The sequence below is a fragment of the Telmatherina bonti genome, assembly GCF_933228915.1.
Source record: "Telmatherina bonti genome assembly, chromosome: 23".
Lineage (NCBI taxonomy): Eukaryota > Metazoa > Chordata > Actinopteri > Atheriniformes > Telmatherinidae > Telmatherina > Telmatherina bonti.
This window is the reverse complement of record NC_136632.1, coordinates 7,024,051-7,042,300: the sequence shown is the minus strand read 5'-3', so window position 1 is coordinate 7,042,300 and position 18,250 is coordinate 7,024,051. Positions and strand designations below refer to the sequence as shown.

The 18,250-nt window shown below is 39.5% G+C and overlaps 1 protein-coding gene across 2 annotated transcripts in view; it reads right to left on the bottom strand.

Moving 5' to 3' along the window:
* The window catches only part of bltp3b (bridge-like lipid transfer protein family member 3B), a 43,652-nt gene that overhangs the window by 22,628 nt on the left and 2,774 nt on the right, over positions 1-18,250 (bottom strand). For both annotated transcript variants that reach the window (XM_079263009.1, XM_079263010.1), the window contains exons 2-3: positions 7,738-7,900; positions 3,997-4,035 (exon numbers count right to left, since the gene is read on the bottom strand). In XM_079263009.1, the coding sequence (XP_079119135.1) occupies positions 3,997-4,035; positions 7,738-7,900 (202 nt within the window). The remainder of the gene's footprint in view (positions 1-3,996; positions 4,036-7,737; positions 7,901-18,250) is intronic.

Genomic DNA, 18,250 nt, shown 5'->3' with positions numbered 1-18,250 from the left:
TTCACAGTGACCTGTGCTCACAGGCAGCGATTTCTGGAAGTCTTCCTGAGCCCATGTCGTGGTCTACGTGACAGAATCATGCCTGTTTTTAATGTAATGCCGCCTGAGGACACGAGCGTCATGGCAATATTGACTTTTGGTCAGACCCCCTGCGCACAGAGAAGTCTGGAAACACTGATTTAATATTATCTGAGGTTGATGGAAGAATATTCAAACTCTTCCATGATGAGGAACTTAAATAATTACATTATTAGGTGTGTTGCAAACAGCTAAACCTTTGCCTGACTCAGGTAAGGGTGCAATGTTGTCACATTTTGGCTGAAATTAGAATAGTTGTCATGGTCAAAAACAGATATTTATCTACATTTTCTTTAAAAGAAAAGAATGTTTATTTTTCTCATGATGACCAGAGACGACGTGTTTATGTTGGCTATAAGCAGCTGTGATCCTTTTCTGAGGAGGAGACGGAGACACAGTAGTGTTGGTATTACCGGTGTTCAGAATTTATTCTATTATATCTAATTCAGTTTTATTATGAATAAATAAACAAGCAGATGAATTTCAAGTTCTAAAAATGGGAACATATTTGAACTTTTTTTTTGTTAAAGTAACAAAATAATTACTTTTAGGAGTATTTATAATTCTTGTAGTACTGTATCTGTTACTAAAGCCATTACTTTTTAGGAGAAATTACTTTTTTTTTTTCTTTTTTTTTTTTTTTTAATAGTAATGTGTAAAAGACTGGCAGTAGAAGCCTTTCTGCATATATACAGCTGTTGGTAACTGTGTTAACATTAAGAGATGGCAGTGACTGACACCAGTTAGACATTACTACTGGTTCTGACTGGCTTGTTTTCACTCCAGCTGGAGAGATTCTTGCAAAACTGCATGAGAAGCACCGATTATTCTGTCCGATGTAGTGACCTTTTCATCAAATTGTTCAATTCACCAAGTTCTGCTTTAACATATAAACTGGTAAACTAAAAGACAGACTTACCTAAAAACCTTATATAATAAAGGTCATAACACAAAAATCATTTTATTGGTGTGTATATCGCCTCCTGACAGAAGCATCACCAACTGCGTAAGCTCCCTCCATTTTTATTTTATTGCATACTGGTTTCAAACTGTGCAACAAGCTGGAGGTGTGGCACTACATAACAGTGGCTAATACTCCATTAAACGCTAATACTGTCTTACACAATGCTCTGAGTGTTTACAGTCAGGTTTTTTAATAGGTAGTGTTTGGACAGTTGTATTTATTGTGTTGTGATATCTTGTAAAACATATTGCAGAGAGACAAAAGCGTATACGAGGACTAAGGACCACATATGACGTTTGGGGTTTGTGTAATTGACTGGTAGGGATGACGCTGAAGGGTTCCAGCAGCTTGTGAGCTGCAAAACAATCAACTGTCTGGGGACCTGGAGCAGCCTCGCTGACAGTCTGTTAACCCGACACCTGCGCCCCGCTCACTCAGGTGGCAGCCATGAGGGAGAAACCTGGCAGCGATACAAAGCATGTTTGAGCAGACATGACAGAGCCATAACGAAGAAAATGGCAGCCACTGAAGGCCGTATAATCCCTCCACAATGTCTTGAATTGTCTCCACCTCGAGGGATGTGTCTGGAACACCTCACCAGGGAGGTCCAGGAGGTATCCTGACCAGATGCTCGAGCCACCTCAACTGGTTCCTCTCGATGAGGAGGAGCAGCGGCTCTACTCTGATCTCCTCTCAGCTGCTCACTGTGCTCATAAAGGGATGGACATGGTCAGCAGCAATACTCAGGTAGGCTGTGCTGGTTAAACCGTGTCATGCTGGTTTTTAGGGTCTCAAAATGGGCCTGCAGAATACCCCTGACACCATTACACGACTAGCACCATGAACCAATCATTCAAGGCAGGATGGATGCACACTTTTATATCATCCATCCATCCATCCATCTTCTGCCGCTTATTCGGGGTCGGGTCGCGGGGGCCGCAGCCTAAGCAGGGAAGCCCAGACTTCCCTCTCCCCAGCCACATTTGCCAACTCTGCGGGGGGGATCCCGGGGCGTTCCCAGGCCAACCGAGAGATATAATCCCTCCAGTGTGTCCTGGGTCTTCCCCGGGGTCTCCTCCCAGAGGGACGTGCCTGGAACACCTCACCAGGGAGGCGTCCAGGAGGCATCCTGACCAGATGCCCGAGCCACCTCAACTGGTTCCTCTCGATGAGGAGGAGCAGCGGCTCTACTCTGATCTCCTCCCGGATGACCGAGCTCCTCACCCTATCTTTAAGGGAGAGCCCGGCCACCCTGCGGAGGAAACTCATTACAGCCGCCTGTATACGAGATCTTGTTGTTTCGGTCACGACCCACTGCTCAAGACCATAGGTGAGGGTAGGAACGTAGATCGACTGGTAAATCGAGAGCTTCGCCTTCCGGCTCAGATCCTTCCTCACTACAACAGACCGGCGCAGAGTCCACATTACTGCAGACACCACATCGAACCGCCTGTTGATCTCGCGCTCCATCCTTCCCTCACTCGTGAACAAGACCCCGGGATATTTAAACTCCAACACTTAATGCAGGACCTCACTCCCGACCCGGAGAGGGCAATCCAACATAATCCGGCTGAGGACCATGGTCTCAGATTTGGAGGCGCCGATTCTTATCCTAGCCGCTTCACACTCGGATGCAAATCGCTCAAGCAAGAGCTGGAGATCACAGCAAGATGGTGCCAAGAGGACCGTGTCATTTGCAAAAAGCATAGGCCCAATCCTGAGGCCACCAAATAGAGACCCCTCAACACCTCGGCTGTTCCTAGAAATTCTGTCCATAAAGGTTATTAACAGAATCGGTGATGAAGGGCAGCCTTGGTGGAGTCCAACGCTTACTGGAAACGAATCCCAGTTACTGCCAGCAACAGCATACGTACATGAGAATGCTGGCAACATGATAGTGACCAATACTGAACACCTGCCAGGGGTGAACTGAGGAGGAGAGTTGGATATCCGAACAATGATTAAATAATTATTATCAGCAACTTCGAATGGTATGTACATTTCAAACATAGCTGCAAATATCGAGTACTTTTGGAATCGGGTACTCTGTCGATTATTTCTACGAGTAATCGAGTATTGTAACGATTATCTTTCAAAATGTGATAGTTTGGTGCAGCTAACGTGTTTGTGCAAGCGCTCAATATGTGGGGAAAAATTTCTCACCGATTGTGAGCTTCTGCCTTTTAAAAGATTTAAAAGAAGAATTCACGTAGAAAGAAGGACTGACTTGTAAACATGTCCAAAGTGTATAAGAACTAGCCTATGTCTTTGTAGATGACACGCCTGTTGAAAGTGTAACTGTTTAATATGGAATAAAAGTTTGCTGTGCAGGGACAGAGGCTACGCCTGCCGTCACATGCTGCCTAAAACATGCGCTTCGACTCGGATTACTTGAGTTACCAGAGTAATCGTTGAAGCCCTAATTTGAAATGCCCACTGCGGTAACAAACAGCGTAACAGTGTGAGTAACAACGGTGGAGGTTGAAGAATGTATTGGTCAGGTTGTTTCGACACATGCTGTTTACAATGATGGCCACTGCCACAAACATCTTCACTGAGTTCTTAGCATCTCAACTGTACATCTAACCCAACAGATGATAAAAAAGCCATAAAGATTTGGCTGTTTTCAAGTCAATCTTTTCCTCCGCCAAGGAGGTTATGTTTTTACTGGCGTTTATCTGTTTGTTTGTATTCAATATAACTCACAAAGTTATGGACAGATTTTCATGACATTTTCAGGAAGAAATGGTAAAAAGAGGAACTGATTTAATTTTGATGGTGATCTGGATCACCATTTGGATCCAGGAACTTTTTTTAAAGCTCTCTCCAAATGCTTTTCTAGTTTAAAACGTTTTAAACATGCTCATAAAAACAAACTGAGGAAGATTAAATTACCTCAAAATTATATTCAAAATGATTTGTTTCTGCTTTTACAAGACAAAGGGCAAACTTACCAAAGAGATGGGATGAGTCTTGAGTTTCGTCCATGGTATCTGTGAGTGAAAAGAGCAAATCAACGCAGCTTCTTAGTCTCAAAGTACCATATTCTGATCGACACAAAGTCTTCTGACTGTGAAGTAAAACATAGAGCGGGAGTCAAAAATAAAGCAGATGAAGAAGAAATCAATGTGTCTAGACTGACAGGGAGCTCTTTCATTCAGCTGCAGAGCTCCCATTCATCCCCATCATTCAAGTAAGTGTCAAATTATATAGTAAAAGAGATTAAATGCTCGTGTTCAGCTACAATTTTTTTCCTCCACAGATCGGCTTGTTCTCTCAGTCCCTGTAAATCAGGATATAATCAGGATTTGCAGCTTTAATTGAATTAAACACATTTTATTTGCTTCACTTCTGGCACAGATATGAGGGGGCACAAACTCAAAGCCAACCACAGCGAAATCACTTACAGCAATTATATGAAGCTATAAATTCCTGTAAGGCAATCCTGATGTTAAAGTTAACCTGGATCATCAATAACTAATATTTACAGTGCGTTGAATGAAAGAGGTGACAGTTTTGGGTTTAACACCTCTATAAGAGGAAGATACATAGAAGCGATGGGGATCTAACTAGTGAGGAAGTGAGATAAACATCCCTGTTGTTTTCTTGTTTCTACCAGTTTCGGTTATGATGTGGTTTCGTTCGGTGCCTTAGTTTCTGGTTTCCTGTTTTATTTTGTAGCTTTTCCAGTTTAGTTCCCTTGGTTGTTGTTATTTAGCTTCACAGATTTCCTATTGATTTAGTTCACCTGGGTTCATTTAGTTAATTTGTTTCTCCTGTGTCTCGTTTTGTTCCAGTGTATTTATACCCCTCTGTTTCAGTTTGTGGTTGTTGGTTCATTTTGTTAGATTTGTTAGTTCAGCCCTCCTCTAGTCCGGGAATAAATCGATCTTCGACCTGTATCCTGGTTTCCCTCATCTCTGCGTTTGGGTCCACATCTCCACTGCCACCATAACAGTTTCACAGTGAAAACTTAGTGGGCTGAATCCAGGCAGTACAAAAGGTTTCACTCTTGACCCAGAAAACTTGTAAATGATTTGACTTTCACAGCTGCAACACTGTATTACGACTCCACACGGCGTCAGTGACACAGCACGCACAAGAGGCGGCTTTGTTAGAGCTTGAAGGATAATTAGGACAAAGATGGCAATCAAGGAAACAAAACACAGTGTTTGCTGTTATTCATTAACCAAATAACCTCTAAAAGGGAGCTGACACATGCACAAAGTTTACTAAGAAGGCAAAGGAGTTAGGAGAAAAAAAATTAGAGTGGAGGAGGAGGAAGGACAGTGGGGCAAAATGGACTTTGCTCTGAATAAAGATCCATTCACTGTTTCCAGGGTGTGTCACAGTCGCAGACTGCTTACAGACATTGCACTTGGCTGATGACCGCATCTGAACACGAGACAGATGAGGCAGAAAACGCCAACATGGGAGACTACCAGCACACACTGTATATATAACACAGCATAGTTAGGCCGTTTTCTAAGTTTTCTTGACACCTAAAATACAGGCACAAAATTCTTTACAGTACATTGTGTATGTCTGATATTATAATAACTTCTCCATACTGTGACACCATTATTAGACTTTAGGTTAACACTACTGTTAAACACAAAATCGCTGCTAGACAGAGCTTATAATTATTAACACAAGAAATGGCCTTCTAGGAAGTTTATTTCAACATTGTCATGCAAAACACAAACACACACACACACACACAATCTGTCTGAAAAAGCTGAATGAAAAATGACAAAAACCCTCACTTGTAGCCTTTAATTCAGCTGACTCACTCTACTCATGAGAATGTGTGTGATTTCTCTGTGCTCTGACTTTCAGTCTGTCTTGAGATTCTACGCTCTTGCTACATTTACACGGGAGTTTTAATTCCAGTTTAATTCTGAATAAAAGTTAATTCCGCTTTAAACTGTTGAAAAACGACCATGTAAACACTTTGTTCCTAATGCAAATTTCTATTCGGAGTGAAACTTAATTCCGATGTAAGTCGTTGGTTTATTCGCATTTTAATTCCGACCTATTTAATTCCTCTGTCATGTAAACCTTTATTCCGCTCTAAATTAATTCCAGTTGTTCTGAGCATGTTTGTTACCTTGTCTTGTCTTGATGGCTACAGTTACATGATGTTTTTCATTTCGGAATTAATAATTCGGAATGAAATAATTCGGAATTAACATATTCTCCTTCAAGTTTACATGAAAATATTAATTCTGAATGAAGGTTTACACAAAACACGTCCTTACTTAATTCTTCTTCAGAGCGGCGAGTTGTGAAGGGTTCTGATTGGACAGAGGGTGCACGTGACGTATGACGTCTACCGGAAATAAACAAAGTTGTCTCCCTACTTCTCGTCTTTTCAGTCGTAACTTCTAAAAACTACATAATAAGTACCAGTTTTGCTGCTATTTTTTTATTATAAATGTGAAGTAGCAGCTCAACACGAGCATACTACTTCACTTTTTACAGCAACTGAGAAGGAGAAGAAAGATAGACCACCGAACAGGCAAAACAACGCGCATCATCGGGACAGGACAAGGTAGCGAGCATGCTCAGAACGACCGGAATTAACTTAGAGCGGAATGAAGGTTTACATGACAGAGTAATTAAATAGATCGGAATTAAAATGCGAATAAACCAGCCACTCACATCGGAATTAAGTTGGGTTTTGAATAGATATTAACATTAGGAATGAAGTGTTTACATTGGGATTTTTCATCAGTTTAAAGCAGAATTAACTTTTATTTGGAATTAAACAGGAATTAAAACGCCCATGTAAACGCACGTATTGACGTGCGTTGTTTTCGGTTCGGTGGTCGGTTGTGTTCGGTGGTCTATCTTTCTTCTTCTCAGTTGCTTCAAAAAGTGAAGTAGTATGCTCGTGTTGAGCTGCTACTTCAACATTATAATAGAAAGCAGCGAAACTGGTACTTATTATGTAGTTTTTACAAGCTACGACTGAAAAGACGAAAATCAGGGAGCCAACTTTGTTTATTTCCGGTATACGTCATACGTGACATTACCCTCTGTCCAATCAGAACCCTTCCCAACCCGCCGCTCGAAAGAGGAATTAAGTGAGGACGTGTTTCATGTAAACCTTCATTCAGAATGATTATTTTCATGCGAACTCGTAGGAGAATGCATTATTTCCGAATTATTTAATTCCGAATTATTAATTCCGAATTAAAAAACACAATGTAACCGTAGCCTGTGTGTCACCAAGAGTATTTGTACTTTGATACTTTGGACAATGGGATGCCTTTACCAGAGTTGTTGTTTCCTTTAAATTGGGTCAAATGGCGTGATTCGTCTTATCGATGTGTATAATAATATGACGCTTTGCAGAATAATAGATGGTGTTCACTTCGCTCTGACACCTCGGCTGTCTGACTGACCTCCTGGCCAGGAATGAACACGTATAAAACGCTTCAGATCGCTGTATTTTGCAGGATTCTCACCACACTGAAAGAATAAAAACCGTTCCAATGTGTGATATTTTAGTTTTAAAAGCATAAAAGACAAACAGACATATTTTCATTTCTAACATCTCTTTTGTTCATTTCTACTGACTGAAAAGTGAATTATTGAGTTATTAGTATGTTTACAGAGGAATTCAAACAGCCTGAGCTGCATCTGACAGAAGACGCGAGTTTTACAAAAGCAAGGACGTTATCCCTCACCCTGATGGCAGCCTTGTTGCAGAACACACGGTTGATGGCTAACCAGGTGGGCAGGTCCAGCAGACTCTGGAGAACCTCCTCGTCCAGCTCCAGGTTGGTGAGCTGGCCCTCCCCCTTCAGCGTGCTCAGGTTGATTTTATCCGGCGACAGGTTCTTCGCGAACCTACAAAACCAAAAAGAGCAGAATAATGATGTGAACGATGAAGATATTCCAAGATGTATGGGATGCTGGCTACAACACACACCTATTTTTTCAAACATATTCATACGCAATATGTCCTAGAAGCAAAACTCTGGTCAAGCTACAGCAGAGGGCATTATTTTAGAGTTATACTATGCTGCTGAATTTAATCAATGAGGCAATTAACCAGCTGTAATAACAGAAATGAAAACTTCCTTAAAGTAAAACTGTCTCCACCGCAGCCTGAGGTCCAGACCATCGTCAGCTTGTTGTAAGCAACTGTAACATTTAATGCATCAATCTCAATGTGGTGAACAAACACCCAGCTTGTTTGATTGTTTTCTTTCCTACATTTATGTCCACATAGTTGTACGTTAACCATTTGGTGCATGTTGACTGAATGCGGCTCTCAGATTAAACCGTTTTTATCCGAGAGCCGTTGCATCCCTGAACTCTGGTTTGACAAAGAAATAAATCTTAGCTGCAGTTTTAGAGCCTGTGAAACTCTGTGAAACATCATATTTTAGTCGCTTTTTCTATATTTTATATCGTATTTTATATTATATTTTGGCATTATTTTATCTAACTACTAGTGCTGGTTTTTATAGCATTGTACTGTCTCCTATTTGTTTCATTTTGTTTTTATTGTTTGTTTTATTGTTTGGGAGCATTCATTTGTTTGCACTTGTGCAATGCCAATAAAGTTTATTCTATTCTATTTTAATTGATTTAAACTGTATTTTTTCTCAGTTTTGGTTTATAAAATTCTTGCACAAATCCATGCATTCAGGACAAAGTATTCCTATACCTCAAGGTGAATCAGCGCACAAGGTACTCTTACTCTGATTTATATTCATAACTGCAGCATCTTGCTGGAGGTTACATTGATCTTTTGCTTTTTAGCTTCAACAAAGAGCTAAACAAACTTGATGCCCTTGACCTACCGGTAAATGATTTTTCCTCCAATTCCCAGTTTGTCTAATAGTTAATAGTTACCGTGGTGGCTTGTTAATAAATGGCTTATTGATATCTAAATCTCAGTCCATAACATTGATGGAATCTCTTCCCAAAGGGCTACGTTGACACTTGACATGCTTTATAATCCTAATATTTGTCAAATATCATGTCTCATATTTGAAAATTATTGCGCCCGGCAAACTTATTGCCAGCATTTTTTCTTATGGTGAGATTGACTTATTGCAAGAGGCGTAGTCTGGCAACAAAAATGGACAAACAAGTATATTAAAAAAGTCTGACAAAAACCATAAATCTGTGCTAGCAGCTCAAAGGTTGGCTCACTCTCCAACACGCAAATAGAACAGTCGACTTAAGCTTGTTATCTCGCTAATCTCTCACACAAACAGAACATATATGCAAACAGGACTGGATCAAAGCTCAGTTTTATGACCAAACACAAACAGATACACAATAATCTGTAAATAATTATTCAGGTCGACAGAGGAATACAGTGATTGTAGCTTTGGTACATTACTCTCCTCCTCCTGATTTCTGGGAGGGAAGAAAGTGCATGAGCTCGCAGGAGAAAAACAGAGCTAAGAATCACTTTCCACCCAAATAACAAGCACTAGATAAGATGACCAAGACTGTATCTTCAATCCTTAAACTTCTAAGAGTATTTTAAGTAAATATAAACTCCCTCATGGTTGTGATCATGCTTATTCTGTACCTTGATTATTTATTCCTTTTCCATACAGTTTAGTCTAATTAGGCTAATTAAGCTGAAGTCTACACCAGCAATCATCAGGCGAGAGGCAGGTACAACCTGGACCCTATTAGACCTCTGTCCTTTTCCTTCTCCTCACACTAACCCTGCACTTGTTTCCCCTTGTCCAGCACAAGTTGCATTGGTAAGTTGCATTGTACATACAACTTAGCAATAATCAAAATAAGGAACAACACTCAAGTCTCACAGGAAGCCTAAATAAAGCATAATTTCCTTTAACCGCTGAGATCCTTTCTGCAAAGCAAATCTGCTGAACACAGCGCCTTCAATCTGCTTAAAATGATGCTGGACAGGACAATATTAAAATAAATAAATAATCATTGAATGCACACAAATATATGGACGGAGAGAAAAAAACAAAAAAACAAAACCCCAGACACAAAGGAAGTGCTTTAAAGCAACAATATATGACTTTGAACAGTGAAACAGGCAAAGAAAAGCCATAAAGACGACTAATAGCATTTCAAACTATTGTAAGCCGGTGATGTATGATCATGGAGCTACTTGTAACTGGAGAGTGGTAGCAGGGACAAAAGGTTTTTGTTCCTCATAGTCTGACTCTTCTGCGCTAACAGTGTGTGTAGCTGCAGCGAGAAGGAGATTTTGTCCAGATAACAGAGCTTCCTGATTCAACAGGACACATTTTACACGATTCAGCCTGTTAAATTCTTCCTCCTTCCATCACAACGCCGCTTTCCTCAGTTCAACATCCCTGTAAATTATTCAGCAGCAGAGGTCTACACAGAGCCTTAACACAGCTAAACATGACTAAACACGGTCTTGCAAACAAATAAGACACACATGGGCATACACACACACTGATCGAAACACATTTTGTTTGTCACTGAGGATGGTGGTGCTGGTGCGTCTCAGCCTTGTGACCAGTGAAATATTCATCCCTGCTCCTGATCAAGTATCAGCCAGCTAGCCAGCTAGTTTGGCTCGCTCTCTTGCTTCCTTATCTGGCTTCTCGCCCCGTTTGCAACTCAAATCTTGTTTTCCCTCTTCTCCATCCAGCTCCAAAACTAAATCAACACAGCGAATCAGAAAAAGGTGGTTTAAAAACTGAACTAATGAGGTAGGGGGTATCAAGTTTTCATACACCAATTTCCCCTTTTCTTCTCTCCTCACTAAACGTCGGCAATGACTCCAGTCAGCAGGGCCGAGCTCACCGGACCAAATCCAGCTCCAAAAAGAGATTAGTGTAGCAGGGGGTTACCTGGCTCTCATGAAATATTCATCACACAACAGTAAAACACAAGCCAGCATTCCTCTCTTTACAAGTTAGCCGGTTTTAATGCTTATTTGATAAATACACCTAACTTTTGTTTATACGATGCATCAGAACTAACAAAGCGAAACTTAAAGTACCTAAAGTTGACATTTTAGGACAACAGTTGGACAATAAATGAGTAAATTTCCCCAAATGTTGAAGCATTCCTTTTAACCAACTAATTATGTGCTGTTCTCAAGCAGGCTAAAACCTGGACTTTGTTGTTTCTCTGCTGCCATCTTTGGCCATATTTACGCCCAGATAGTTACTACCACCACGATCTGCAGTGGACATGGTCACTTTGTTTCATATCAATGTGAACATAAATGGTCGCTATAAAAGGTAGAAAGCACATTTCTTTAAAATGAGCAGGTTAGACCTATTTTAAGAGATACAGATGGGGGTCTTGGTTTTTGCAAACAGAAATGATTAAAGCTTCGTATTTATAAGCAGATAAAAATAATAAGAGAAGTAGTAAGATAGAAACATGGGCAGTGTCCGAATGTCCACATATTCCCCACACAGTGCCCTATTTAGTGCTAACGCCATTTTCTAGGACTATCTGAATGCCCAGATACATTAAAGTAGTGCATTCAAAATTCACTCAAAATTACCCACAATGCATCTTGAAAGGTAGTAAATGGTCACTTGACAGGTTAATATAGACCACAATGCATTGCAAGCAGGAGCTCAAAGTGGCGCACGAACATTAAAGCAGGTAAAAAAAACAAAAACATGTACCGTTCATTTTACATTCCTATTTGCTGAATAAATATGAAAAAAGAAAAAACATAATACATTTTAACAATGATGCATTGTGGTTGCCATGGTGACAGTTGGCATTCACGTGATCTGCGAAAGAGAAAATGGCCAATTTTGTGTCCGAATAGCATATAAATTGATTTTTTTTGGGGGGGCTGATTTGATTTAAATTGTGATTCTCATGTTTCTTCAATATTGCTGATTTTTGTAGACTAAAAACAAAAACAAATGTACAAAACTGCTTTTGCTCATCTTTTTTTTATTTTTTTTTATTTAAGTTAGCAAAAAACAACACAGTATCCAGGCCATCATTCTGGTGTTATAATGCCCAAGAAGACAAGTAAAAACATCAATAAAAGCACTAAAAATGACAAATTTTATAATGGATTAAACTTATTGTTTGGAGAAAAAAAAAACGATTATTTTGAAAAAATCTATTTTCAAATTGTGAAAATTGTGAAGCAAAAGATCGCGATATTCAATATTTTCGATTCGATTCCCCACCCTTACTAGATCACGTGCTATATCGTGTAGCCCTGTGCAATAAATGGAGGTTAGGGACTAGTGTGGACATTCGGACACAGCCATTATGTGACTTTAGCTCTCTAAACTTCACCAGATCCTCCAACAAACATGTTAATGTGTGCTACAAACCAGCAGTCTGGCAAAATCACACACAAAATGTCAGACAAACTCATCCTGTGAGCTGATGTTGCAACTTTTCCTTAACCACATACTGAGCCCAGACTTCGAGCCGTCATACTGTGTTCCAATGTCTGCGGATTTGGTCAATGGAAAACAGCTCCCTGATGATGCATTTGAGGTGCAGCCTTATGATTCTGATGCCAGAAAAAGCGATTAGCCGAAGGGAAAAGGGCTGCAGTGACTCAGAGCAAAGCAGGCTCATTTTAGCAACAAAAACTGAGACAAAAGAGGCAAAAAGAAAGACAGCAAAACACAAAGACATGGTCAGTGCATTCCTCTGGTACAAAGGAAGGCAGATTTGCAGGAAAATAGAAAAAAAATCTACAACACTGCCACGTTTTTTCTGCCAAATATTCATTAATAATCTCACAAGGCATCGGACTTGACTCAATGACAAAACACAAACGCCATGATCTAAAAATGTGTCATGAAATTCTTCCCTGATGTCAGTACCAACACAATGCACTGCACTGAGACTCGTTCGCTGAGGCCATTATTCCTCTACAGAAACTTCAGTCCTCAATCAAAGTAAACCCAGTCCCACAAGTGTACCACATCAGGCCAAATCATGGATTTAAAAAAAACAAAACAAAAAGAAACCATGAAATCCCACGATGTGTTTCTAGTCGATATAAATCAATGTCTCCCTGCTTTTTAATTTTCAGACTACTTCCTTAGAAAACAAATTTCTGTCATATTCTATGTAAAGCCAGGTCACCAAACACAAAAACATGTTTTATATGCCGTTTATAAGATGCAATGTTGTTGGAGAGCAGCTGCACAGCAGTGCTTGCAGGCTGTCTGCCCACACTGTGGGCTTCTAGGGAAATCACTGGAAGCTCTAAAACTACCTGCCCTATAAATAGAGCTAGTAACCCACATGTTTTCTTAATTACCAGCTGGTATCATCGACCGCCTTTACTTACATTATATAACATCTTCCAGAGTCACATTTGCCTCTTCAAATATTGCAAGTTTCATTAAAAAAAGAATATGTGAAGGGTTTTTAATTATATATTGGTTTATGCAGCTATAAACGGCTGTTAGCTTCAACCATTGACTGTTTATAGAGGATGGACGGAGCCTTCGTGACGTCACCCGTAGGTTTCTGAAGAGATGAATTGAAGCTTATTGTACGGTTCCCACCGTCATCGTCTTTGTAGCGTCATGCGTGCCATCTATCCCGGAAATACAAAAATGGGTAAAGAGGTGGAGCTGTGAGCGTCAGGGAGGTTGACCAGCTAATGGAGGTAAGCGGGCTAAAGCTAAGTCACACCTGTTAATTGGCTAAAAACCACAGTTCTCTTCCTGCCTTCTTGAAGTGGAAGATTGGATATCTGTCAATCAAAAGGACACGCCCCTAAATATGCCAAATTTCAAGATGAAATTACTTTTAAACAGAGGAGTTAGAAAAAAAAAAAACAAGCTAAAAATATTTTTAGCTTCTGGGCCATAGCTGTCAAGTCTCCTGTTTCGGCTGGGAAACTATCATATTTTTCACCGTTTCCTGACATCATCCCGTATTTTTAATTTCCCGTAAATCTGCTGTATTTTGATGTAGGGAGAAAACACACTGATATGAGAAAACAAACCCCCACCCCTGCCAAGAATAAATGCACAGCGTTTACACTTTGTTATAGTGAAGAGAATCGTACCTGATGCTAACACGCCTTTTCTCTCATAAACGAGTGTCCTTATGTTCTAAATTCTTCAAAATAACTTGGTATTTCTGGGGCAAAAAAATCACCAATAACCACAGCTTTGCCATCATGTCATTGTAGCTGTTAATGTTTATTTTTCAGTTTGTCTTCCCATAAGTGCTCCTGATGATTGTCTACTTTTTTCTAACAGAAGATATATGATATTTTCAGTTTTTTCTTCACAGGTGTAGCAACTGGTTGCTTGGTAATCTGCTTTGTTTGCACAGTTGCTGCTTTTGCTTTTCATTTTTCACCTCATTTTACTTTTCTCCTCACTCTCACCCCCGTCAGGTTAGGGACGTTGGTTAACCACGACACAACCAATCTGCTCTCATGACGCTGGAGAGGATAAAATTATATAGAAAAAAGGAGGAAAACGTTTTTAATATAAATATTTTACAATAATTTGCTATGTATGAAGCAAAAAATTGCTAATATTTCCTTTTTCTCAAAATTGTGTGTAGGACATTCACACGATGTCAACCTTGCAAAGTTAGAAATGATTATAGAAAAACACTCTTTTTCCAAGTGCTCCCATCCCAAAAGTCTGCAATCAAAGCTCAGCTCTCAGTTGGACTTTTGTTGCACTTCACACACACACACAAACAAAAAGCCACATCCAGGGTCCAGGGGGCTTATGTGAAGCACTTTCAAGCCGATATTTGCAAACTCCTTCAAACCCACCTCCACAAACACACAGCATCACAAAGGCAACCTGTCAGAGTTAAATGAGTTTGTTTTGGCAGCAACGGAGAGCTGGAGAATATTTATGAGCCAGTGGAGGTAGCGAAAAGGCGAGACTGGAGGGGCGAGTAGTCTAAGACCCTTGGTTACACAGCAACAGACAATGCCAAAGTCTGGAGGGTCTCAGGCCAAATGCAGCGCTCTCAACACACACAAACACACTGCAAAAACCCAACCTACACACAAGATGTTTGGTAAATGAGTACTTCACAGCGCTACTCTGATTAGACACCCACAGCATGGCTCAGTCATGACTCATGCAATAATAGCCTTCCCACCAGCAGTGAGTGTTGACACTGGAAATAGTGGAGTTCATTACTGTGGTGCATCATCCTGCAGCTACTGCATCACGTAAAGAGATGGAGTCATGATGACAAACCCAACAGCAACAATGGACCCATTTCCCACCATGCAATGGGCTCTAAACCTCAAATGATACAGAACAAACCTGTTACGTTAACACTGCAGTCGGATACAATCCCCTGAGCTCCATCTCTGCTAACTCAGCTCCTGTGGAATCATCTCGTCTGCTCATAAAACATCTGGTTCATTCAATCATGTGATGTTTTCACATTAGGATGTTACAAGTTTCCACATACCAGTCAGAATAAAAGCATAGTCTCCTGGGTCCTGACCCGTTTTCACAAGAAATAAGAGATAACCTTTTTATTCCCGTCAGCTCACTTCAGTTTGTTATCAACCGCTTTATTTAATGCACATCTGCAACAGCTAAAAACGAGGGGGTGAAACTTTAACTTTATCAATTACGATTAATTAATTACAGAAAAATTAATGCGTTAAAGGTGGAGTATGTAAGATTTTCAATATTTTCAAAATAAATTAACTAATAAAATAACTACAATCATAATTAGGTTCCAGTCTGTCCACATTTGATGCGTTATTAAATTACAAGTATAACTAATGACAAATGACAAAAAGCACTTTTTTTTTACTGGTAGGCAAACATTTAAGAAGGGTCTTTGTCATGAATTAAACTTGTAATTTAATAACACATCAAATATGGACAGACTGGAACCTACATGTTTAAAAAAACTAATTATGGTTGTAGTTATTTTTTTTTAGTTAATTTATTTTGAAAATATTGAAAATCTTACATACTCCACCTTTAAAAAAAATGCATTTAAGTGCATAAATTCCCGGTACACCGATTACGCTGATGCACACGGTGCCTCCGCTGCTTATCTTACCCACACTGGCGCCGTATGTTGCAGACGTTTCACTGAGTCTATTTACAGACAAAGCGAGCATCAACAGGCCTAGCATCTTTATTCTGGTGGTATTGGCGACTTTTTGTGAGTAGTTTTTTTCTTTTCCATTAGCAACACCGTCCTCTTCCCCCCCAACCCCCCCCCCCCCTGTCCTAAAGACACACATGTAGCTCGGTCCTCATGCAGCTCCATGCTGCAGTCGTCCCTTAAAAAGAAGTTGCTTATTGGGGGAAATTTTGGGATGCAATTAAAATATGATTGAGATTAATTAATTACAAAGTATGTAATTAATTTGATGATTTTTTTAAACCAAGTCCCACCCCTACTAAAAACACAAAAAGTGCACATCTGTGTGAGTGCAGGTATATTAGGCGATCCTGTGACAGCGGACAAAAAAAGCAAAACCAAAAACTTCATGAACTAAAGCGCTTTCAAAATTTGTTTTGTTATCTTTGTGAAATTATTCAGGTAATTTATAATTAATTATTTTAAAGGACTAGTCCATCTAACTAACAAGAAAATATAATCCATCTCGGTTTTACTTTGAACAATTTTTCAAGCAGAGCATAAAAAGTTTTGGAGGTTTATTTTGGCAAATTGTTCAGCCAGCAGATCTGATTTTTTTTCTCCACGGTTTTTCTGGATCTTTATTTATCCGATTAAATAAAATAATTAGTTGATTCATCAGGAAAATGATCATGTTCAAAACAAACCAGAAGTGGAATGAAACAGAGAAGAATGGATGAATATGAGGAAGGAAAGCACATGGAAGACTTGGATTTAAGCGCTTTTGCAAACTTCTCGTTAATACCTTGTAGCTGAGCCTGACCTTTGACCTCTCAGTGAAACCAAGCGGCACTTTCTTCTTCTATGATTAACCGTTTATCTGAATTAAGCTGCTTTTCCATCCATCTATAGGTGTAATCTGCTACATTTCTTCAGCTGCGTTTACTTGAGTAACTTTTAGAACAAAGTATTTATCAGAATTATTTTGCAGCAACGTGCTTTTTATTTTCATGAAATAAATTAATGCAGAAATGCGACTCTTACTCTGCTATACTGGTCAAGCCTTGACTCATTACCATTTTCCTTTTTTTTCCATCACTTATTCAATTCAGATTTGCTCTTTTTGCGAGACAAATGCTGCTAGTTTCACCACAGATCACACAGCGATGCAGCCACATGACCGACACACACGTAGCAGGGAATGACGACCACATTAAAAACAGCAGAAACATCTGTCTGCAATGCCCGAACACGCCTGGCTTTGTGAATAAAGTATGTTGCACTTGTATAGTGAGAAAAAAAAAACATTGACATGCAATGTGGCGTCTTCTGTGTCTTTCAGCAAACAAAAACTCAACATCTGAAATGAGGAAACGCACTAAAGTCCTCACTAAATACCTTTTCTGCTGCAGTTAGGTGGATGCTATTCTAGCTGAGTTACTGAATCCCAGGAGTATCTAGTATTTATAATTGTAGTATTTGCAAACATTTCAATAAAAGCTAATCCGACCAATTGTAATTAGTTATGTCATAATTACTTCATTTCAAAATCAATCGCCGCAGACATAATTATGCACGATCATTTGGACTTAATGCAACATAGAAAACGTATACATGTCTTTTCTGACAACAAAACGCTTTTCAGTCGGCAGTGTGGAAGAAATTATTTAATTCCATATATGAGGTCTTGTTTATTTATATTCGCTGTTCTAATATTATTTATGTTTTAAACAGCAGCTATTCTGCTGAAGGACATCTAGCAGTCAAAGCTAGCAAGAGGTTTTTCTTCATGTTTGTAAAGGAAATGTCCAAAACCATTTTTATAGTATAGTTCCCAGAATGAATGAAGGTCCTGCAGCCTTTTCAATCTGACAGAAATTCAGAGTTAATATGCAGGATTTATTTCCCATTTAAACAGCAAAACGGATTTAGTTTAGATTTAATCTTCTTGGTTATTTTATTCTAACACTATATTATCTTATTTTGTCTGCATCAAGATAAGAAATAAAAAACTTAAAGACCTTGACAAAGTGCTCATGTGATTTCACGCCTTTAATGAACACATGATAATCCTGATAAAGCATAAAATTGGGATTATCTCTAACAATAATTGTACTATGAAACTCTACGACCATGACATGACTCAGACCATTATAAACTGGAGGAAGG